We start from the raw sequence: 25,972 nt of genomic DNA, 5'->3' as shown, positions 1-25,972 counted from the left end.
AGACAGACAGACAGACAGACAGACAGACAGACAGACAGACAGACAGACAGACAGACAGACAGACAGACAGACAGACAGACAGACAGACAGACAGACAGACAGACAGACAGACAGACAGACAGACAGACAGACAGACAGACAGACAGACAGACAGACAGACAGACAGACAGACAGACAGACAGACAGACAGACAGACAGACAGACAGACAGACAGACAGACAGACAGACAGACAGACAGACAGACAGACAGACAGACAGACAGACAGACAGACAGACAGACAGACAGACAGACAGACAGACAGACAGACAGACAGACAGACAGACAGACAGACAGACAGACAGACAGAAAAATCGAGGGATGATCTTGCAGGGCACTTACTTCAATCAGTAGTGGTAGCATCGGAGGCCATGCTAAGTGGCCGAACAATGTCAGAGAAAATCAGCTCTCTTAAATCCATCTTCTGGTCAAATACTCAGCCATAACAGGGGCAGCATATCACAAGATGAGAAGTGATGGCTGCCTCTCTCGCTCTGCGCTTTGCACGCGCAATGCTATAGAGAGATGACCGAATCAATATGCAAGGCCCATTGTATTCTCTCTCTCTCTCAAAGCTCTCATGGTAATGGTATGGATTTATGATGGCGAGTTAAGGACACTTCTTTAGCCGAATATACTGTAAGTGCACACATGGGGGGATTCTGTCCAACAGGTTGACTATAAATATTTTAAGAGGGGACGACGAAGGCCTCGCTATGAATAAAAAAGTAATTTAGAATCTTTCACAGTGAAATAGTATTTCCCATCTTGTCCCATCTCTCTCTCTCTTTGTCTCTATCCGTCTCTCTCTCTCGCTCTCTCTCTATTACCTTGTTTGGCAAAGATAGCCCCAACACACACACACACACACACAAAAACACCCTACAGTCAGATGAAATATATCCACCTTTTTTTTCTTTTCTTTTTTGGCAAACCGAGTGTAACACAGTGTGACATACAGGCAAAGAACCTGGCACTCTTAATTACTCAGTGCACAAACAGAGGTAGCCTGACAATAAGTGAGGGAGCACTAGAGGCCTGACACCTTTCAACGCTGCCTTTCATTAACACGTACACAGCCTGCAGTGATGTTCTCAATCTCAAACACATTAAAGAGCCCACACAGCCCACAAGTCTCTTCTGGCTTGTGGATAAAATAGCCTCTTCCTTTTTTCTCTCCCTATCTATTTATTTACTCTTCTGTCTTCTGAGAGGAACACCATTAGCTTTGTTATAGCCAGGAGAGTAGTGTCTGAGAGTTGAGAGCTGATCTTACTCGATATGGTTTCCAAAGCATCTCTTTTCTTTTCTGTTTATATAAGCCTTTTTTCATCTTGCTACGTCTTACTTAACCAGTCCCAGCGACTAATGGAATATACAGCTTTAAGAAAGAGAAAAAGAAAAAAAAAGGCATGAAGGAGGATGAAAATATAGCCTACATGAACATATCATGATTTCTGAAAGGAAATGTTAAAGCTGCCTCGGGTAGTTTTTTTTTGGGGGGGGGGGGGGGGGGGGGATTAAAATAAAACAAACCTCTGAAAAGTCTAAATAAAGTATGATATATCTTTAGTATTGAATACATAAAGTATGATATATATTTAGTATTGAATACATAAAGTATGATATATCTTTAATATTGAATACATAAAGTATGATATATCTTTAGTATTGAATACATAAAGGACAATTAAGACTGGATCCGTGGAGCACTAGATTGAAATTAGAAATTATTTACTATACAAAGAAGCCTCCTCTAAGCGCAATGTTGGTTCACTTTGTTTCAAATGGTGATTTTGGGGGGATTTGTGTCCAGAGTATAAACAATATTCAAACATTAGTAACTAGTTATTGAAGAGATATTTTTCCTTCTTTAAATAACCAGCTTTCACTGCCCATGCAGTGAAGTACAACTTTTTTCGTCTTGTTCAACCATACTATATGCCCGCACGCCAGAAATATGATTACAAATGTATTAAGATTGGGACCCTTTTTCTATTCCTAGAACGTAGTTCATCATTGTCACCAACTCATCCTGTGCTCAGCGGAGTAAATAAAACGTGATCAACGATGTTAAAATCTCAGATGTGGAACTTTCTTCCTATTGCTTCTCAGTGGTGGAGTGCAGGCTAACATAGCTCCATGCTGCAGCTCTTTACTTAATATTCAACCGTAGTACCGGCTGGCATTACGTCCCGCCTGATGAGCCTCTTTCAACTTGGAAACACGTCGTGCCACAGGGCAAGAAAGCAGTCGGGGTGCTGCCAGAGTGACACACCAAATCTACACAGGGAAAAAGAGAAAAACACGAGGAGTAAAAAAAACTTACAAAAACCACCGGAGCACGAAAGTTCACCAAAATTACAGAAGGTTCAACACTGGGTACTCTACCGACGACACAGAATTATCTGGCACTGGAGTGGAGATCAATCCAGGGTGTTATTGTCTGGGAGTTTGGATGAGATGAGTGAAAGCCGGTGTGCCCCCTGTCATGCTGTAGGAGAGGAGCTAATAGAGAAGGGAGGCCGGGGAAAAGAAACACACACACTACACACTATACAATAAAACACAAAGGAACAAAACTACAATAATTACAAATAGCATGGATTGTGCTGTGAAAGGAATCTGTTGAACATACGGTTATCCTATAACCATAGTTATATGAGTATAGCGAGCGCTCTGCACTCTAGTGGAACTATCCCTTTATCCAATCTAACACTGAATAATTTTTCTCCACATGTACACACCCATCCGCCTGGCCACACCCACAGCCGCTCCTCTACATAAACGGGGTTGTGGCCACACTAACAGCTCCTTCCCAAGTCTTTCACCACCGAAGGCGAAGACCACAGGGTCCTCAGTGAGTCAGTGCAGAGCGCTTGCTATACTCATATAACTATGTTTATAGGATAACCGTATGTTATATTATTGTATAGCTTACGCTCTGCACTCTAGTGGAACACAGGAGCTGAGCAGAGCGGAAGCTCGACAAATGTACCCGCTGAGGCCCCCCACAATCATCAGAACCGGGGAGGACCCGAGCCCCCGGACTCCCCTAGAGGTGGACGGGAGGGAATCGGATCCGACTGTGTGAAGAGGGTTTAGCACCTCAATGCACAGGGTGAGCAGATCGTGGGACTTACCTTCACAGAAGGACCCGCAACCACTCAGGCGCGCATCTCACATGCCACTAGGGAACGAACGGGAAGAAAAAAAACCTGTTACAGCCCCCAACATCGCGAACCCAACCCGTGGCAAGGCCGTAGCAGCGGAGCGCGGAGGAGGACCCAGCCCCAGGAACAGCCTGAGAGCCAGGACCCCCCGAAAAAGGGGGCCCGGTGAGGTCAACGATGCCGTAGCATCGGGACCCCACCAGACGGTCACTGATGACACCACCCCCTACATCGCCAGTGTATCGGACAGGGACCAAATCAAGTAGGCCCTTCCCCCCTTTGGCACGCCGCCCTGAAGCACTCTAGCTTACTGCACCTGGTATTCCCAGGGGGTACCCCATCCAAGAACTACCAGGGCCGAACCTGCTTAGTTTCCGAGATCTGACGAGATCGGGCGTGTCCAGGTTGGCATGGCCATAAGCCCCAAGAGGCCACCCCCCCACAATACTGTGGGGCCAGACGGCGCGCCGGGAAGACAACCCCCAAGGGGGTTTATCCCTCAATCCAGGCAACAGACCAGAACTCAACCTGTGCCTGGAGCACTGCGGACTTGACAGGCACCTAAAGGGTCTACTGTAAGAACAGTACCCGGCGGAAGGGGTGTTCGGTATGCTGTGCACCATGTCATGACCTCAACAAACCCGACCCCTCCAGCGGGGTCGAGGTTCAAGGAGAGGCAGACACAATTGGCAGATGTCATGAAAAATGCGGGGGCACACTATCGGCAGACGGGGTAAAGCCCGGCCTCAACCCGAGAGTCGACTCTGCTACCAACACACCGGAGAAACAACCACCTCTGTATGTTTCGTTTAACAGGAGGTGGTTGTTCCCTTAACCCACCAAGAAAAACCTAGAAACAAAGTGTTTCAGTTTTCAAACGGTTAACCCAGGCCAACAGGTCGACGGGAACGAGTCCGGACCTGGGCCTGGCGGACCGGGACCTACACAGGGAAGCCTAGATGGGTTGACAGCAACCACCTTGACAGCCCCCTCCCATCCCTGCCCAGCAGGGGGAGGGAGGAGTGAAACAATGGAGAAGGACCAGGCCCCCTAACACAGCGTGCAAGGTACAACACATTATGGACCAAGCAAGTCACTGTTATGGGCAAGCCGTAGTGGCATACACATGACACACATATCCACGACATCAATCCCGGCGAAGCCCGGACCGACCCGGCATTTCCCCCCCGGAAAAGCACAAAGTCCTTCTGGGTACCAGAACATCAGATCTGCGCCCCAGCGGACAACGGGTTAACCGACCTGGTCCGGCGTGACCAGAACCAGTCCCGCATCCTAGTCACGCCGCCATCCCCAGTCCTAAGCGGGGGGTAGGTACGCGTGTCGATCTAAAACATCACAGAGGGCGCCACCAAGATGGACAGAACGTGAATGCGCTGCTCCTGGCGGCCCACCTCATGGGCGTGAGACCCCATCCGCCAATGTAATGATCTACTCCGTCATCTTCCCCCGGAGATGCACGTGAGTCATCGAGTCTAACCTAGTGCACTGGCGCTCGGTAGAGATAAAAAATCTCCCTCCTAAAAACGCTGTTTCTATGAATTGGGCAACCAAGGCGCGCCGGCCCATAACGTGGTTCCACAGCGCTATATGCACGTCAAGAACCCGAAACACATCAATGGTGAATTGTGAATGGTGAATGGAGAAAACACCAGACGACGTTCCCTCCATGCTGTCTGGGACGAGCAACAGGAGGTCAGTCAATAAGACACAGACACAGGCCTTATATGACGCGCCTGAGGGCAACCCCGTCAATTCTGCTCCTCACATAAGAGGGGAAGACAGAAGTTCCCCCAGAGAGACCTCCACGTGAGTACAATTGAAAAAGATACATGCAATAATAATTGGGCCAAGTGACCAATGGCCCAATACACACTGTAATAGAGAGCAGAGCAGAAAACGAAAAGTTTTCGAAATGCATCGCATCATCCAACTTTGACAAAGACAGCGGTCTGCAGCACAGAGCCTGTAACCTCACGGATGTCTCCTGGCCAATAGGAAACACGCCCAGTGACGTATCCCATGGCCGGGGGGAAATCCCGTGACCCACCCATCCTAACATGGAGTGGAACCATGGAACCCCCCCCCCCCCCTTCCCCCTCCCTGTGACGCGCTGCCCCTCAGCCGACAGGGAAAAACTGACAGGCAGGAGGTCCCACCTCCCGGCCAATCAGTAAAGGGGGGGGGGGGATTTTATCAGCCCACCCCTCATGACCCCCCCCTGATACGATGCAACAACAAAGCAGAGCCATGACACCAGTCATAGCGTGCTACATGAAAGCGCATTACACCTGTTAGGGTAACAGCTTCACATTCTGCACGCCAGCCACAGATGATAACCTCGTCTGTGCAAAAACTGTTTTTATACATGGCTTCAGGCTCATGTGTGAACTTGCCACCTGAATTTTTACACCTTTACCCTAAAGTAAGAAAAGCACAGACCAAGAGAGGGGCCAAGGGCCCTGGTACAAGAGCTACACATGTAACTTCTGTAGGCCAACACCTAATCCAGTTGTGGATTCAAGCCACGTTTACTTAAACGTGAATACGATACACAACAACCCTCTATCACAATAAAAAAGGGCAACAGTTCACTCTCACTACTGTAAGAGGAACGCCGTTTTTTATGATGAGAGAAGACATAAGTCCTCGATCAAGTGCTGGTCACAGGCCTTGCTAAGTCTACATGACAGCGACCAAACAATTTGCATGGGCAAACCAGGGAATAATTTCACCCACCCCTCACCACCTTACCCCTGATACGACGCCGAATGTGTAGAGTAAAAGCTTTACATCATGCACGCCAGCACAGCCGACAACCTTGTTTGAACAGGTTTCCCACAGCTCTGCTTATGTGTGAAAAAAACTTGCCACTTGTTATTTTCATCATTACCCTCAAGTAAGAATAACAAGCTAAGAGAGGGACTCAGCCCTCGATCATATGCCACTATGCACAGCATTGTATGGTAACCCAGCCAGTTGTGGGCTCAGCCACGTTGTCTAAATGTTACATGAAGACACACAACTTCTCATCATACAACAAAAACCCAGTTCATTTTTACTCACGTAAAAAACAACGCTGTTCCTAGGTAGAGAGAAAGGCATAAGCCTTGGCCAACGCTAACCCAAGCTATACAAAGCGACCAAGACAATTCTCACACAGCACACGTCGTATCTCCAAATGTAGTGAAGTAACATATGTTTTGTAGATAAAAACATCGTTATTAACAAAGACATTCGGGAGGGGAAGGAAGGAAGAGTGGGGTAATGTCCATTGGACACCTTACCTGCACTAAGGAACGCAGGATGAAAGGCCGCAACACAGGTTGGTCCACCACGTCGACGAAGGCCTCTCGCTGGCCAGGCCAGAAAAAGCAAAGCCTTGCTCCGGCGTGACGCCCCCCTCCTGCAGCCGGTCATGGTGCAGGCCAGATGACATCTTCTGCCAAAGATGACGTCGTAGTCAGAGTGCCAGGGCCTGCTATTCTCATGGCTACACCAATGGTTGTAGCACAAGCTAAACAGCTAACTCTAGGCTAACTGATAGAATCAAGCTAACGTTCCCAGCCGAGCGCAGCCGGCAGCTAACGTCGTAGCTAAACAGCTAACTGGCTAACAGTTAGCTCATACCGGCTATCGCTAGCCACTAGCTAACGCAGAAGCAAGCTAAGCGGCTACTACTGAAAACTGTACAACGTGAGAAAAGCAATACAGGCCAACACTTCAGACAGCCCCTGTCTTTTCCTCTTCTTATCCAAAGAAAAAAGGGAAAAATGCAACACACGTCCCTCTTCAGAACGGTGTTTACCAGACACAGCGGTGTCGGTAGTAAGCCCCTCGTTGAACGTGGGCTATAGCCGACCTGAGCTTGGAGATATTCTCATAACGAAGCTCACCTCCCTCTCACCGGGTGTTTTTCATCTTGAAAAGCTGGGCCAGCACGGCGACAGTGGGTATCCGTTTGTCCAGAGACCCAGGGAATTGAACCGCATATTCAGAATCACGGTCCCAGGAAAACAAAGCTACGACTTCACTTGAGGAGGAGCTAATGTCATGGTGGGGCATCAAACTAGAACCCCCTCCACGCCGCTAAGGGGCAGCAAAAAGGATCCTAGCCTGGAGCCGACCTTTGTAAGCTGTGTAGTTGACAGTGATGTACCTGAATGCGTTCAATGAACGATCGTTCGTGAACACGTTCGTATTTTGGGCGAACGGGAACTGAACGGATGTTTTCCCCCCTAAATGAACGTAATTGAGAATGCGCTCATTCTCAGCGCTGTATAACGGCGTTCAAAAGTGCGTTCATTCTCAGCACTATATTATAACGGCGTTCAAACGTGTGCCAGATTTCATATGCCTTTCAGCCGAAAACCCAGTTAAAACACACCGTAAACAGGCTTTAAAATAATGCTGAAAACCACACAATCTGGCAACCTCTCTGGGCGGAGCTTCGGGGAGTCTGGTAGTAGAGCAGCAGCACTCGCACTTTCAGAAGGCGCTGCACTCGCTCAGAGTCAGACTCTAAGCGGCGTCAGTGTACAATATGAGCATTTAAAAGAGTTTTAGTTAAAGTCAGTAAATGTTTTGCACTTTGAATATTGAACTTTGAGGTACAACCTTAGTTTCATACCTCAGCCTGGTTCCTACCTCGTGTTGTGTTATGTCGGCACATGTTTATATTTGCCCAATGACTACTTTCACTACTTTGACAGCTGCAGCTGCTACTAGTGTGGATGAATGGGCGGCAGCAAAGCGTTATGGAAATGCCAGTATTCTGTGGGTCTATTATGGGTTGTGGCAATACATTTGAAAAATAATAGCTTACAGCAACGTATTGAAAAAAGAACTATAAACTATAAATTAGTTCATTTTTGAAACGATGAACTTTAGTTAAACATTTTGAATTTTTCAGGCCTTGCTAAGTCTACATGACAGCGACCAAACAATTTGCATGGGCAAACCAGGGAATAATTTCACCCACCCCTCACCACCTTACCCCTGATACGACGCCGAATGTGTAGAGTAAAAGCTTTACATCATGCACGCCAGCACAGCCGACAACCTTGTTTGAACAGGTTTCCCACAGCTCTGCTTATGTGTGAAAAAAACTTGCCACTTGTTATTTTCATCATTACCCTCAAGTAAGAATAACAAGCTAAGAGAGGGACTCAGCCCTCGATCATATGCCACTATGCACAGCATTGTATGGTAACCCAGCCAGTTGTGGGCTCAGCCACGTTGTCTAAATGTTACATGAAGACACACAACTTCTCATCATACAACAAAAACCCAGTTCATTTTTACTCACGTAAAAAACAACGCTGTTCCTAGATAGAGAGAAAGGCATAAGCCTTGGCCAACGCTAACCCAAGCTATACAAAGCGACCAAGACAATTCTCACACAGCACACGTCGTATCTCCAAATGTAGTGAAGTAACATATGTTTTGTAGATAAAAACATCGTTATTAACAAAGACATTCGGGAGGGGAAGGAAGGAAGAGTGGGGTAATGTCCATTGGACACCTTACCTGCACTAAGGAACGCAGGATGAAAGGCCGCAACACAGGTTGGTCCACCACGTCGACGAAGGCCTCTCGCTGGCCAGGCCAGAAAAAGCAAAGCCTTGCTCCGGCGTGACGCCCCCCTCCTGCAGCCGGTCATGGTGCAGGCCAGATGACATCTTCTGCCAAAGATGACGTCGTAGTCAGAGTGCCAGGGCCTGCTATTCTCATGGCTACACCAATGGTTGTAGCACAAGCTAAACAGCTAACTCTAGGCTAACTGATAGAATCAAGCTAACGTTCCCAGCCGAGCGCAGCCGGCAGCTAACGTCGTAGCTAAACAGCTAACTGGCTAACAGTTAGCTCATACCGGCTATCGCTAGCCACTAGCTAACGCAGAAGCAAGCTAAGCGGCTACTACTGAAAACTGTACAACGTGAGAAAAGCAATACAGGCCAACACTTCAGACAGCCCCTGTCTTTTCCTCTTCTTATCCAAAGAAAAAAGGGAAAAATGCAACACACGTCCCTCTTCAGAACGGTGTTTACCAGACACAGCGGTGTCGGTAGTAAGCCCCTCGTTGAACGTGGGCTATAGCCGACCTGAGCTTGGAGATATTCTCATAACGAAGCTCACCTCCCTCTCACCGGGTGTTTTTCATCTTGAAAAGCTGGGCCAGCACGGCGACAGTGGGTATCCGTTTGTCCAGAGACCCAGGGAATTGAACCGCATATTCGGAATCACGGTCCCAGGAAAACAAAGCTACGACTTCACTTGAGGAGGAGCTAATGTCATGGTGGGGCATCAAACTAGAACCCCCTCCACGCCGCTAAGGGGCAGCAAAAAGGATCCTAGCCTGGAGCCGACCTTTGTAAGCTGTGTAGTTGACAGTGATGTACCTGAATGCGTTCAATGAACGATCGTTCGTGAACACGTTCGTATTTTGGGCGAACGGGAACTGAACGGATGTTTTCCCCCCTAAATGAACGTAATTGAGAATGCGCTCATTCTCAGCGCTGTATAACGGCGTTCAAAAGTGCGTTCATTCTCAGCACTATATTATAACGGCGTTCAAACGTGTGCCAGATTTCATATGCCTTTCAGCCGAAAACCCAGTTAAAACACACCGTAAACAGGCTTTAAAATAATGCTGAAAACCACACAATCTGGCAACATCTCTGGGCGGAGCTTCGGGGAGTCTGGTAGTAGAGCAGCAGCACTCGCACTTTCAGAAGGCGCTGCACTCGCTCAGAGTCAGACTCTAAGCGGCGTCAGTGTACAATATGAGCATTTAAAAGAGTTTTAGTTAAAGTCAGTAAATGTTTTGCACTTTGAATATTGAACTTTGAGGTACAACCTTAGTTTCATACCTCAGCCTGGTTCCTACCTCGTGTTGTGTTATGTCGGCACATGTTTATATTTGCCCAATGACTACTTTCACTACTTTGACAGCTGCAGCTGCTACTAGTGTGGATGAATGGGCGGCAGCAAAGCGTTATGGAAATGCCAGTATTCTGTGGTTCTATTATGGGTTGTGGCAATACATTTGAAAAATAATAGCTTACAGCAACGTATTGAAAAAAGAACTATAAACTATAAATTAGTTCATTTTTGAAATGATGAACTTTAGTTAAACATTTTGAATTTTTAACTATGAACTGAACTAGTTCATTTAAAAATGTGTGAACTGTGAACTGAACTAGTTCATGTAGAAAGTGAACTTTCCCAACACTGGTAGTTGACCCCCCACAACTGACACACCTGGCGAGCCCCTAATGCGAAGCGCCGGTGGAGGTCAGAATGATCATCATCTTCTAGACACTCCGGTGGCGAAGACGTTATCGCTGTATTTCCTCAAAAAATAGTGAGAGAGAAAACAAAGATATAATGTCAACGCAGCTCCTTTTCTCCAATAACGTAACTCCTTTTCAATAACTATTTCGGCACTAAACTAAAGTGGTGTATACAGGCACATTTTTTTCGGTGGTGAAAATAGGGAAGGAGCTGTTAGTGTAGCCACGACCCCGCTTATGTAGAGGAGTGGATGTGGGTGTGGCCAGGCGGATGGGTGTGTACATGTGGAGACAAATTATTCAGTGTTAGATTGGATAAAGGGATAGTTCCACTAGAGTGCAGAGCGTAAGCTATACGATAATATAACTACCATTCAACAACACCATTGTGAAGTAATGCCATCAATACCGTTTCAAGGCTTTCACTTAAGAGTTTTGAAATGCTATATTATGCTATAATGCTATACTATTCTCCCAACATTATGCAACAGTAGTAGGTTTTACTATGCACACCATCTGGCTTCCAGTAAACCAGAAGTATCACATTGATTAGATTAAAATGTATTAAAATGTATTATACAGCACAAGTACAATACAACAAAAATAAGTTTGGCATCCAACCAGAGTGCAAATGTAACAGTAAAGTGCAATAGTAATATATAATGTACAGGTGATGATTCAAATATATAATTATAAAAAAATATATATATAATAAAAAAAAAATATATATATATATATGATTAGTAATAGTACTAATCAGATGTATACAGAGTTGTAGTATTAATATGTACAGTGATACAGGTATGAAGACACTATGGTAGTAAGTCATACTGACCAGCAACGTAACTAGTAAGAGTAGGTAAGGGATATGTACAGATATACATAGACGCCTGCGTAATGGAGCATTCGGAGCATCTGCTCTCCCACTATTGAACTTGGGGGAGCAAAGGTATGCTCTTGCTCCACCACTTTTTGATCATATGAAAAATATGATATATCCCCCCCCAATATATAAATGTAACCATAACTACGTAATTTCAATCAAATTAATAATACGCAATGACACTTAATAGCAAGTTTTTAAGTTTCCAAAGATTGCGACCCCCCCGTGCCCCCCCATATGGTTTGATCCAGTGCCTCTCCCACCCCCAGCAGAGCAGACAGTGGCGCACGGCGCTGGCGCTGCAGGCAGGCTGAGTGTAATTATCAAAGGCCACCAAGTGTGTCATTTGGTGGCAGGCAGGATTTTCCAGTAAGTTGTTCAAATAAAAGATTATTTATGTTAGACATGTCTTTACTATTGAGTGGTAGAACTTCTACCACGCAATACAATAAAAGTGTTTCACGTCCCGAAATGCCATCTGGTCATACCGTAAATCCTCTAATAATAATAATAATAATAACAAAGTTTCCCTCTGGTTGGCGTTAGCTTTAGTGCTAGCCGCTAGCTAACGTTATCATATTATCTAGATATGTGGTGTCAGCTGGATAACGTTGACTTCGTTTGCGAATTTTAACGTTCGCTATCTATATGGCAGACGAGCAGGGCCGGATTAACGACGGCCGCGGCCCGTGGTGAAGAGGGGCCCCAATTATTTTTTTTTTATTTTTTTTTTATTATAATAATAATGCAATAAAAGTCTGAAAATTAAGGGATTATGTCCATGAGTGTCATTTTTAGAAATTAAGGCCTGCCTCTTATATAAGCCTCTCTAATAAAGGCCTGGTGCTCTTTGCAGCTGAGGTAAATAGAAGACCCGTCCTATATTTGAGGATTTACGGTAAATCAAGATGTTCAATTATCTTAAGGTACAATACCTGAAATGAAAATGTGTGTGTGTGTGTGTGTGTCTCTGTGTGTGTGTGTCCAGCCAACCAGGTAACATGGCAGAAAAAAGAAAGAATACAGACATCAGAGCATTTTTCAGTACACCAAAACGCAAAGTAAGAACCCTAGTAGCCTAATAGCTCAAAGACTTAAAGGGCGGGCTCCACAAATAATGGATTGCACGGTGTTAATTGCACCCTTACTTACAATTCATTATGAATTGTAAATGGGGGACCCTGATGTAAACAAAACAAAAGTCTTTCTCTGGTCTGCATCCCCTTAACAATTGTGTGTGTTGAGCCGTACTATATTGTACCCATTCTGCAATATGTTAATAAAATGTTTAATCAATCAATAACAGATTGCAGAATGGGTACAGTACAGTACGGCTCAATACACACAATTGTTAAGGAAAATAGGCTATATTTACAGCAGACCCTGTTATTGTTCCTTGTTGGTATTTTTTCTCTCTTTCTTATTAAAAACTTGGCCTATTTGAAAGGAGATTGATTTAATAAAAACAAAAGAGCGAAAAATCAATATACAGTATATATACAGTATATATATTATTATAGTTATATTATCTTTATTATTATTATTATTATAGTAATTGGCTATCATACTGCAATATAAACTGAGTTTTATAGTGAAGAGAGCAGCTTTATTGGTCAAGATTGAAGGCTCTATATTGCAGGAAATTGCACGTACAGGTTCATTAAATGAAAAAAATATCTGCCGTGGAGGGGGTCGTGCCACCCCTTGCCTGTCCCAAAAAAAAAAAAAAAAAATAATAAGTTAAAGTAAAAAAAATTGCACCCCCACTTTCAACTATAACTAGGCGGCCATGCAGATATAGATATAGTATCTATAGATATGTAAAAAGTATTATATGCAGGTATGGACAGACAGATGTGTATAGAGTAAATATATATATATAGTTATATGGGTATACTATAGTATGAGGTAGGTAGTTATGATTATTATGATTACTATGATTAGAGTGTAGGGCAGTTGTAGACAGTGAAAGCAGTAGGTAGGTATAAATAATAGTATAGAGTATAGGCAACAGAGTTTATCCCTTTCACTACCACACTACATAAGGTTAACCGTTCACTACCACACTACAGTTAACCTTATGTAGGGTGGTACTGAAAGGGTTAACCTTATGTAGTGTGGTAGTGAAAGGGTTAACCCTTTGTCATGTGGCAGTGAATGGGTTATCCTTCTGTAGTGTTGCATTGAAAGGGTTATCCTTCTGTAGTGTCACAGTGAAAGGGTTAACCCTTTGGTAGCGTGGTAGTGAAAAGGTTAAAGTACGTACAGTATGGGTAACAGAGCCTAGCGTATAGGCAATTCAATTGAGTTCAGAGTTCAGAGTTGATATGGTATGGGGGGCTTGTCATCGTGGTACAGAGTTCAGGGAGATGACAGTTGAGGGAAAGCCACCAGGGCCATTGCACGCATTAGTTCTGTTCAGTGCGGTACACACTTGTGGGGGAGAGAGTGAGGTTAGCAGGGAGAGCAGCCTTGATGGGTGCCTCCTGGTTGTTCCAAAACAGGCATCTAGTCAAGTCAAGAGTTTTAATTGTCACGGCCTTACAAGTATACAATGAAATGCGGGTGGTCTTGCCCGCAACGATGTGCAATACAGTGATACAACATATAATAGAATCCAATAAAAAAAAAACATTGTGCAATAAACAGGTAACAGGTAACATGGTGTGACATCTCGGTATCTGTACATAGTTATTTACAGAGCATATAGGACATGCTAGGTAGCTTTGGTAGTGCAATACACTGTTCCTGTTATTCTAATTTAAAGTGGCCTTTACTTTTGGCCATAAGTGTGCGACATGAGTGTGTGCCCGCTCATGTTAAAGTGTTAAGTGGCTGCTAGTGTGTGAGCGTGCACAGCGTGAGTGTCGTGTGTGTGTTCATGTGTGCTTGTGTGTGGATAGTTCAGTGTTCTGTGGCACTCAATGTTCATTGTTCAGGGCTCTGATGGCCTGGGGGAATAAGCTGAGCCTAAGCCGCTCTGTCCTAGTAGCTGGGGTTCGCAGGCGTCTGCCTGACCTCAGCAGCTGGAACAGGCTGTTATTGGGGTGGTGAGGGTCTTTCATTATCCTGCAAGCTCTGGATTTGCACCTCTTGTTGTATAGAACCTGCAGGGGAGGTAGTGCAATACCCGTGGTACGCTCGGCTGAGCGCACCACTCTCTGTAGGGCCTTCTTGTCTTGTGCCGTGCTGTTTCCATACCAGGCAGTGATGTTTCCGGTCAAGATGCTCTCTACAGCTCCTGAGTAGAAGGACTGGAGTATCTTCCCCGATACTCTGAACTTCCTTAACTGTCTCAGGTGGTAGAGGCGCTGTTTCGCCTGCTTTACTACTGTGTCTATGTGTGTTGACCATGTCAGATCCTCTGAGATGTGGACCCCCAGGTACTTAAAGCTGCTCACCCTGTCCACGGTAGCCCCGTTAATCATCAGTGGTGTGTGTGTCTCCTGCTGTCCTCTCCTATAATCCACGATCAGCTCCTTGGTTTTACCAATGTTCAGGAGCAGGCTGTTGTCCTGGCACCAGCGTTCCAGTACCTCAACCTCCTCCCGGTAGGCCTTCTCGTCGTTGTCCGAGATCAGCCCCGCCACCACCGTGTCGTCTGCGAACTTCACTATGGAGTTGGAGCTGAACTTGGCCACACAGTCGTGTGTGTAGAGTGAGTACAGCAGGGGGCTTAGAACACAGCCCTGGGGGGACCCGATGCTCAGGGTGATGGTGTTGGAGGTCTGACCCCCCACCCTGACCGCCTGGGGTCTTTCACTCAGAAAGTCCAGTACCCAGGCGCTCAGGGCGGAGCTCAGACCCAGCTCGATCAGCTTGTCCACCAGTCTGGTGGGGACTATGGTGTTGAACGCTGAGCTGTAGTCAATGAACAACAGTCTCACATAGCCCCCCTTCTGATGGTATAAAGGCATAAAGGTTATTGAGCTCATCAGGGGTGGAGGTCAGTGGTTGGGGGATATTTGTTGTTGGGTTTATAGTATGTGATGGCCTGGATGCCCTGCCATATGTGTCGGTGGTCAGGGGTTGTTGAAGTGATCTTCAACACTTAGCTTGTGGCTGTGCTTGGCCCGCTTGAGTCCCCCATTCAGGTTAGCCCTGGCTGAACAGTAGGCCTGCATGTCACCAGATCTAAAAGCCTAGTATACAAACCTATCTGTTCATCCACAGCTTCTGATTGGGGAATGTAGTGATCTGTTTAAGGATGGTGACACTGTCAATGTTGGAGTTGATGTAGTCCACAACAGAGGAGGTGTAGAAGTCAATGTCAGTATGGGAGTCCAGAATGGCCTGGGTGGCAAAAGTTTGTTGAAACCGGTGCTGCAACTCAGGCTGCGGTTAGACTGACTGATGTTTTCGTTTTGTTTTCAGATGAGTTTCGCTTTTCCAGGTCGCAACGTAGCGGTAGGCGAGTCACACTTTCGTTTTGTCACCTGAGCACAGTGATGTAGTACACTGACAAAGCAGTAGGTGGCAGTAGGTGGCGAACATGAAGGCAATTTTCAACCAATCAGAACTTGAATGTGCCAATACACTTCCTGCAAATAAAATGTCAACAAGCCGCCATCTTTAAATGCCTATTTACCCAATGCAGCACTTATTTTTCAGCAAAAGTGTAATAAAAGTGCAATAAACAAAACGGATACATTCACTGTGTGTTCTGCCTCTCATTTGTTGATGAAACAAAACTAACATCAACACAAGTGACCACCAAGAGCGGATAGTTTAGTCTAAAAAAAGATCGGCGATGCATGCATGCTACATGCTAACGTGAACAGTATAGCTAACAGTATAGCATTGTGGTTAGCAGCTAACATTAGCTCACGTTAACCAGCCAGCACCAAACTGATGATATCGGGAGCTATCAGTAGCTAGATAACATTAGAGACAACGCCTCGTGTATTAAACAAAAGTGAATAGATGACTGGGCCATTTTGTTTAATGCTTGTTAAGATTGAAAGAGGAGCTTGAGCTAACAGGGTCTGATAGCTAACGCTAGCTCACGTTAGCCAGCTGCTTATGCAATCGTTAATGCTAGCAGAATGAATGGATGTAAACTTTATTTAACATATCGCAGAATGGGTACAATACAATACGGCTCAATACAAACAATTGTTAAGGGAATGCAGACTGTTGTATCTTGGACTGGGATCCTTGTAACAATAACTTGACAACACATGGTAGCTGCAGCTATAGCTCTGTTGTCACCGGACGTGGTGAGAGCATGCAGATGTGGGTATCTACTGCGCATGGGCGTTGAGCAACAACAGCCCGCGCAGATTACACGACACATTGTCGGCGAGTTTTTGGCGTTATTCCAAAACGGAAACACAATTTCGTGTTTTCAGTAGGGCCAAAACGTTTCCTGCCAAAACGGCATTTCTAGGGACAGCAAACGTATTCAAAAACGTATTCAAACGAGCACAAAAACAGTGTGTGTAACAAGGGCCTCAGAGGCTGCCCCCTCGGGCCATATTTTGACTGTTCTAACTGAGGACTTCACACGTTTGATGAGTGGGTGGGGTGTACTTTGGTAGAAGGAACAAATAAAGGTGGTCTGATTGTACCAAGTGGGGAGGGGAACAGCTTTGTATACCCATTATGTTGGAGTAAACATGGTCTAGTCAGAGTCTCCTCTTGTGGGGCAAGAGACATGTTGGTTGAATTTGGGGAGCACAGTCTTTAGGTTGGAGTGATTCAAATCTGCTGCCACAATAAAGGCTATGGGCAAAGGCCTCTGGGTGTGAGTTATGTTGTTTGCTAATGGCAGCATGCAGTTCCTTCATTGCTAGCTTGGCATTAGCATCAGGAGGTATATAGGCTACAATCACAATGGTAGCTGTGAATTCCCTGGGCTGGTAGAAAGGTCTACACTTGATCCTGATATATTCCACGTTAGCAGAGCAGTGACTCACAATGTTGGTATTGTTTGTACGCCAGGTTTTGTTTATATAATGGCACAAACCTCCACCACGGCTGTTCTGTCCGCCCTGTAGAGAGTGCGGCCTGTTAGCTCTGTTATGAATCCTGGATTAAGCCAGGATTCTGTGGAAATCATGACATTGCATGTAATGGTCGATAATGACACCAGGGCCCCGTTCCATGTACGTGGTTCAACTAAGTCGATCAACATGTCCATTATCCAGCTTCAGTTAACCCGATGTTCAAAGCCGGGATTTTCCTGTTTCACAAAGGAGGATTCAGTCTCGTTAACTCAAGCCAGACTTGAGAGTCAGGCTCAAGTCAGGCTAGATGCGCGCTCCCGTTTTAGGTGGAAAGCCAGCACGTATCGATGGCAGAGACCCTGATTCTCAACGGCATTGATTGATTAATTGATTTAAGACTTTATTGACAGATTGCAATAGGCTCAATCGCCTCGCCGACAAGTTAAATGCGTTATCTATAGGCTAATTCTAAGTCCCTCATTACCTCAATCAATCAGATTATATTTCTTTAAACTTGCCTGCTGGATTGAATAATCAAATGAGATCTTGCTAGCGAAAATTATTAGTTAACTGTTATACAGAATTACGATACGGCTCTCTTACCCATTGATTGATGTATAGTCAATCTTTTACTTATCTTCTCTGTGGTGTAACGGGTTCTTCTTTTGACTTTCACACGGACGACCGGGGTTCAAGGCCCTAGTCTTTTCCTTCTTTTTGCAATATAGGAATAATTCAATTTGGTGCACGTTGAGAGCTATATAAAGAATGACATCCTCAATGCATGTAGATTTATAATATTTTAACTTAAAACCAGGCTACTTTGGCGTATAATCCTTAATATTATATTCAAAAAAATCATATTGGAAACACGGGGATTTGAACCCCGGTCTCTGAATTGGCAGGCATGAGCACTACCGCTGGGCCACTGGGCCAGATGGGATAAATTCATTGTTTATACATTAATGAACGAGAGACCCGTGTTTAGAATATCCGTTGTTTTGAATGAAGTTTATCTCTTTATCCTCATTCATTAATGTGACGTCAACGGCTCATTCAATTTCTCAAATCCGTCAAACAGCGCATCTCATCAGACATCTTAATCCCAGTTACAATTAAAATAACCACATCATGTGTACATCGCACGAGCGAGAGCCACCGTCGCCACGGTATATATAACGTGCATTATTTAGGACAAAGTGAATTTAATATCAGCATTTTGGGTCTATTTTACATTTCAAAAGCCCCCTCTGGAAGAATGGAGCACAAAAACGTAATTCAGAATGGTATAATGCAGATCGTAGACTGTGGGAATAGTTTCAGGAAACGGGCTGTCACTTCTTTGCGGGGGCGTGGCGATAGTTCAGGCTAACTTGAACTTGAACTCTGCTTTCGACCAGGCTCAAACTTTTGGATATGTTGTCATGGTGATTTGGAAAATCCAGGTACATGAAATCGGAAAGTCAGGCTAACAGAGTTATCCAGCTAAAGTTATCCGGCTAACTCGGTTATCCCGGTACATGGAACGGGGCCCAGATAGAAGAGACCGCTGGACTAAACCTCCTTCAGCATTCATGACTTTCCCATTTGAGTGGGAATACCAAGATCTATACTACTGTAGCATGAGTGATAGTGAAGGTCAGACATATTGACCACCGCTGGCCATAACGTCTGTTTTCTGTCCTTTCCCTCATCCCTCATTTTCTTTGCCAATCTCCTTTTTCTTCTTCTACTATATTTATTTTGTCCCTCCCTCCGCCCCCTTTGTGTCTCATTTCCACCGCTAAATGTCCTCCTCTTACAACGCCCTCTCTTTCATTATGTCCTCCTCTTACAACTCCCGCTCCTTCATTATGTCCTCCCTCCATTCCTTGTAACCCTGCCTCATCTTCCTCTCCCTCAATGTCCCCCCTTATCTATTATCTTCTCATCTTCCATGTTCTCCCTCTCCTCCATTATTCTCCACCCCCCCCACCCCCCCCCCCCCCCCCCAAAAAAAATCTCTGTCCCACCCCCCTTTCCCCTCATGTGGCTTCCCCCTCTCTCCCTTCATTCCTCCTCCCTCCTTCTCTCATCTCCACCCTTTGTCCTCCTCTCCCCCATCCAGAGATGTACCAGTTCTCTGTGTCAGAGGGTGCGGCCGTGGGGACCTCTGTGGGTCGTGTCATCGCCACCGACGCCGACATGGGAGAGAACACTGACATGATGTACCTGATCACAGACCAGGAGGGAGGTGAACTCTTCAGGGTGACCACCGATGACAACACACAGGAGGCCATCATCTCCATCAAGAAGGTAAGCATAATCTCCATCAAGAAGGTAACCATCATCTCCATCACGAAGGTAAGCATCATCTCCATCAAGAAGGTAAACTCACTTTGAGCTTTTTTTTGGTATGTGATATGACCCAGGTGTACTGGGTATATATCTTCAGGTTAAAGCTATAATCCACAATTTCTGATATGACCATCTAAAATGTGGGGGTATATCCAATAGATTCACGTGGTGTATGTTCTTGAAGTGCTTGACTTGATGCAAAACAAATTTCAGAGTGAAAAACAAAGCTTCAATTAAATACATCACAAATGTAAACAAAGCGGAAAGTCATCGGATATAATCTTTAATCACAGATTGGGTTTAGATGTTCTTTGATATATATATATATATATATATATATATATAATGTATATGTATATACAGTAACATAAACTATTTAAAATATGAAATCCTAAACCCTATCCTATTGTCTAAATATCCTCCCTCCCAACGTTCAGCCATTGGACTTCGAGAACAAGCGCACGCACAACGTAGTGGTGGAGGCGGTCAACAAGCATGCAGACCCTCGCTTCGAGACCGCCCTGGGTTCCTTCCGGGACCAGACCATCGTGCGGGTGAGCGTGTCGGACACGGACGAGCCGCCTGTCTTCCAGCCGGCGGAGGGTGCCATCATGGAGGTGCAGGAGGACGCCAAGCCGGGAGCGCTGGTGGGCGTGGTCACCGCCAGGGACCCGGACGTGGAGAACGCACCTGTCAGGTAGAAACAGGACTTATCAATGCCTTGTTCATACTATGGCCCCCTCTTAAGCCCGACGGGGTCGCTACAGGTCCCAAAATGACATCACGTCATAATTCAATCTCTAGTCTAGACTGTCTGACATAATTAGCATTTTTTTTTCTTAAAATGTATTCAAGAGTAAACATCATAACCATGTCACAACAGCAGTCCTCCCCACCGCATGTATATATTATCTCCCCGCCGTATGTATATCTCTCTCTGCAGATGGCGATAGCTGCTGGCCGTGAATGAGTTAATCACCCTGGCCATTTCTGAACGGATTCTTATGGAATTTTGACCTGTACTACATAATAATTCAGGCTATGGACCCACAGTGTTTTCCAGCTTATACCATTTTTTTGGGATACATTTTATTGCAACTATTACAGAAAAAGGTTAGTACACAAGTACAAGTACAACTCAAGTTCAGCCCTATGTTACCCTATTTCATTAGCACTAGAAGTGATTTTTCTTTATTGTGTAAGAACATTCAGAATGTTATCTTTCAAAAGAGACCAGGCTTATGGATGTGCTAAAAGTATGCAGTCCTCAAGTTCAAGTAAAGAAATGGCTGCTTTTCTGGGTGCATGTTATGTGGTTAATTGGCTACAAAGGTCATTTTTGCCATCAGAGGTGAGGTGGCCATTCAGGACCGGCCAAACCGGACGTAGTCCCATGTCCGAATGGCTTGTCAAATGACACACGTCGGATGTTTTGCCTTGTAACTCGACACTGGAAGCATGCAATAGGTTGAGTAGGGTGACGACCGAAAGGTGGCAAATTCAACTTTCCAACAATGTATTGGTTGATTGGCAAACACACAGCCCAGAGCCGGCAGACAAGGGAAAAGTGCCACGACGTGCGTGCGCATGCGTGACGACCCATTGACGGACCGTCTGATGTTTAAGAGGTTAATAAAACCCCATACCCCTTGGACATACACACAAAACAGATATATGCTAAAAAAAATACATTTAAGTTACTAAATAAATTAAATAAACACTACAGTGACTGGACTGGCCACAGCCACTAAAGTGCAACAGTGCATTCAGTTAACAATGTTCCTTTTGAGCCCTTGCTCACACATAACAACCATACACTATTACACCAATTTGAACTCCAATTGAAATAGATTTATAGCCAGTGAGACTAAAGCAGTGCATCACATGCTGTGGGCATAATAAGAACAAAATACAATACAAGACCTATAATTAGTCATTAACGTGGCAGCAATGGAACGTGCAACGTGGTGCCAAATATGGAGACCCTCAGATATCTGATTGGACACACTGCCTATCAACATGGAGACCCTCAGATCTCTGTCTGGACACACTGCCCATCAACATGGAGACCCTCAGATATCTGATTGGACACACTTCTCATCAACATGGAGACCCTCAGATCTCTGATTGGACACACTGCCCATCAACATGGGGACCCCAGATCTCTGATTGGACACATTGCTCATCAACATGGAGACCCCAGATCTCTGACTGGACAAAGTGAAATGGATTTGTTACATAGCATCATCTTAACCATGCAGTATGCATGGTCATACAAAGGATATTTGATGCCCACACACACACACACACACACCCCCACACACACACACACGCACACACACACACACACACACACACACACACACACACACACACACACACACACACACACACACACACACACACACACACACACACACACACACACACACACACACACACACACACACACACACACACACACACACACACACACACACACACACACACACACACACACACACACACACACACACACACACACACACACACACATCTGTTCTCTGTCTTGTAATGACATGGATCATCCTACAGCATAATGACCCCTTACATTACATTTAACGCCCACAGTTGGACATACTATGACTTGTATAAATGCACTACTCACAGGAAACATCAGGGCAAACAAAATCTACCATCATGCAGACAATGGTGCACCTGCTGCGATACTAGTGTGTGTCTCTTATGTGGAACCCAGGGCTATGTTGCACCACCATGATTCCTGATACACACCAGCAGATGGACCCAATATTTTTGTTCCGCCTGACTACATTACCAAATAATTATTCCCCCAGATTGTCTTCCATTTTCTATGTCTGAATATTTTAAGGAGGGTAGACTCAGTTACTTGGCCAGTTTGAAAGATAATTATATTGTTGTGTATACTATCTATGACTATAAGTTAAGGACATTCTTCTTCAAAAAGTTCAAACCCTGAATATTCCAACTACTAATTATAACAGATGCTATTATCTCATTTAAATGTAGTGTTTCACAATACAGTATAAAAGATACACTCAAACACATTTGAATGAAAATATGTACTGTACTAAACTAAACTGTAGCTTATTGACATTGTGACAAATTAATAGATAATGTCTCCTAACTGGTTAACTGGTTTTGCTCTAGATTAAGCTTTGAAGCAACTGCAGCATATGTGTCTCTCTGTGGGAGGAGTTATTGTTTGGGGGTGTATAGGCTGTAGTTGTGGCTGTTCATGAGGATGGTGGTTGTTCTTACTGTCGCTGTTTCTGCCACTGATGAGGAGACAGCTGTGACGGAGGAAGCCCCTGGTGGTGAAGATCCCAGTGTTGCTGCTGAGGGTGGTAGTGAGGGTATAACTGCTGAGGGTGGTGGTGAGGGTATAACTGCTGAGGGTGGTGGTGAGGGTATAACTGCTGAGGGGGGTGCTGAGGGTATAACTGCTGAGGGTGGTGGTGAGGGTATAACTGCTGAGGGGGGTGCTGAGGGTATAACTGCTGAGGGGGGTGCTGAGGGTATAACTGCTGAGGGGGGTGCTGAGGGTATAACTGCTGAGGGTATAACTACTGAGGGGGGTGATGAGGGTATAACTATTGAGGGTGGAGGTGAGGGTATAACTGCTTAGGGTGGAGGTGAGGATAAAACTACTGAGGGTGGATGTGAGGGTATAACTATACTGAGGGGGTGGTGAGGGTATAACTGCTGAGGGTATAACTGCTGCGGGGGGTGGTGAGGGTATAACTGCTGAGGGTGGATATGAGGGTATAACTACTGAGGGTGGAGGTGAGGGTATAACTGCTGAGGGTGGAGGTGAGGGTATAACTGCTGAGGATGGAGATGAGTGTATAACTGTTGAGGGTGGTGGTGAGGGTATAACTGCTGAGGGTGGAGATGAGGGTATAACTACTGAGGGGGGAGGTGAGGGTATAACTGCTGAGGGGGGTGGTGAGGGTATAACTGTTGAGGGTGGTGGTGAGGGTATAACTGCTGAGGGTGGAGGTGAGGGTATAACTACTGAGGGGGTGGTGAGGGTATAACTGCTGAGGGTGGAGGTGAGGGTATAACTGCTGAGGGTGGTGGTGAGGGTATAACTGCTGAGGGTGGAGGTGAGGGTATAACTGCTGAGGGTGGAGGTGAGGGTATAACTGCTGAGGGTGGAGGTGACGGTATAACTGTTGAGGGTGGTGGTGAGGGTATAACTGCTGAGGGTGGAGGTGAGGGTATAACTACTGAGGGGGTGGTGAGGGTATAACTGCTGAGGGTGGAGGTGAGGGTATAACTGCTGAGGGTGGTGGTGAGGGTATAACTGCTGAGGGTATAACTGCTGAGGGGGGTGGTGAGGGTATAACTACTGAGGGTGGAGGTGAGGGTATAACTACTGAGGGTGGAGGTGAGGGTATAACTGCTGAGGGTGGAGGTGACGGTATAACTGCTGAGGGTGGAGGTGAGGGTATAACTGCTGAGGGTGGTGGTGAGGGTATAACTGCTGAGGGTATAACTGCTGAGGGGGGTGGTGAGGGTATAACTACTGAGGGTGGAGGTGAGGGTATAACTACTGAGGGTGGAGGTGAGGGTTTAACTACTGAGGGGGGTGGTGAGGGTATAACTGGTGATAGTGGGGGTGCTGCTGCTTCTGTTGGAGGTATCTCTGGTGCTCCTGGGGTGAGCCGGTGACTCTCTCATGCTGCTGGGGATGAATGTGATTGTGCTGGCACTCCTGGAGAGGGTGCTGGTCTCTGTGGTGCTCCGGAGGAGGGTGAGGGTACCTCTGATAATCATGGAGAGGGTGCTGGTCTCCGTGGTGCTCCGAAGGAGGGTGGGGGTACCTCTGATAATCCTGGAGAGGGTGCTGGTCTCTGTGGTGCTCCAGAGGAGGGTGAGGGTACCTCTGATAATCCTGGAGAGGGTGCTGGTCTCCGTGGTGCTCCGGAGGAGGGTGAGGGTACCTCTGATAATCCTGGAGAGGGTGCTGGTCTCTGTGGTACTCCAGAGGAGGGTGAGGGTACCTCTGATAATCCCGGCGAGGGTGGAGGTCTTGGGGGATCCAGTTTCACAGATACTTTTCTCTGGAAACAGATGTTTCATATTGATGTGTTTCCGTAGAGTCACAGAGAAACAACATTTATTGGTGTGTGGATAGCTTGAGTCTGTTGTCAGGTTGGCTGTCAGCAGATATGTGTGTGTCTGTTTCTGAGGCCTTTGAAGGGGTGGGTGGGTCTAGAGCAGGGGTTCTCAAACTTTTTTATACCATGACCCCATTTTATTTAGGATTTTTTTTGGTGACCCCACACTTAAAGGGGAACTATCTTATAAATTGCCTTTTCCAGTGTTTAGCATTGTTTTCTAGCAATGTGGGGTTGTACCAACACTGTCTATGTCGCAAATTATATTTTTGGCGCATTCCTCCAGTTCAGATGAGACAAGGTCCTCCCCCCACTGAACCAAGCCATTCTGATTTGACTCGCTCGCTGACGTGAATAGGCATTGATCTGCCACCGCCCGCCCACAATCAACTGTGATACGTTTATATGAGCACTGAGTGGAAATAATGTGAAAGCGGTTTCCCTGTCACTGACACTTCCTCAAAAGAGAGAAAAAGAGGGAGAGAGAGAAAGGGAGAGACAGATAGATAGAGAGAGGGAGAGAGAGGCTCTCATACGGTGCGACTTGTCTCGGAGCATTTACACACACTTGCGACTGCGTGTGTGTGGGGGGAAACATGCGCGCTCTCGGAGCGATCTCTCCTCTCTCTCTCCCTCTCTATCTCTCTCCCTCTCTCTATCTATCTCTCTCTCTCCCTCTCTCTCTCCCTCTCTATCTCGCTTGCTTGTTCTCTCTCTCTCGCTATCTCTCGTATCAGCACTTGCGTCACGTCAACCTGTTGCAAAATGTCATAGCGCAAGCTCCCGCGCGTATTCCGATCCGTGCAATAATATTCACGGGGGTATATATTGTCATTTGAAACAAGTTACCAATGCATTGTCCCGTGGGATTATGCCCCCCTGCAGCTAAATTAATGAGTCCCTCTCTATCTCTCTCTCTCCCCCAAAAGGTATCTGCCAGTGCATTGCAGTGCAAACTGTGGGTGACTGTCACTCAGGGGGCTTTCACACTCAGCCTTTTGTATCGAATCACCGTCCCGGAGCACGGGGGCAGTGTTCTCACTCACCCCTTTTGGGGTGCGAGACGGCGCTGAATCGTTTCACCCCCCGCTGAACGGGATCAGCTGGCACAGGTGGTCTCGGGGTCGGTCCCGGGAG

At 45.9% G+C, this 25,972-nt stretch overlaps 1 protein-coding gene across 1 annotated transcript in view; it reads left to right on the top strand.

The window, feature by feature from the left end:
• The window catches only part of cdh22 (cadherin 22), a gene marked incomplete at both ends in the record, with an annotated part of 232,963 nt that overhangs the window by 9,390 nt on the left and 197,601 nt on the right, over window positions 1-25,972 (top strand). The window contains 2 exons of the mRNA XM_084315683.1: window positions 19,462-19,649; window positions 20,129-20,388. Coding sequence (XP_084171809.1) covers window positions 19,462-19,649; window positions 20,129-20,388 — 448 coding nt within the window. The remainder of the gene's footprint in view (window positions 1-19,461; window positions 19,650-20,128; window positions 20,389-25,972) is intronic.

This window comes from Notolepis coatsorum, assembly GCF_963971535.1.
Source record: "Notolepis coatsorum genome assembly, chromosome: 6".
Lineage (NCBI taxonomy): Eukaryota > Metazoa > Chordata > Actinopteri > Aulopiformes > Paralepididae > Notolepis > Notolepis coatsorum.
Note: the sequence above shows the minus strand (reverse complement) of the source record. Positions and strands in the feature narration are given on the sequence as shown.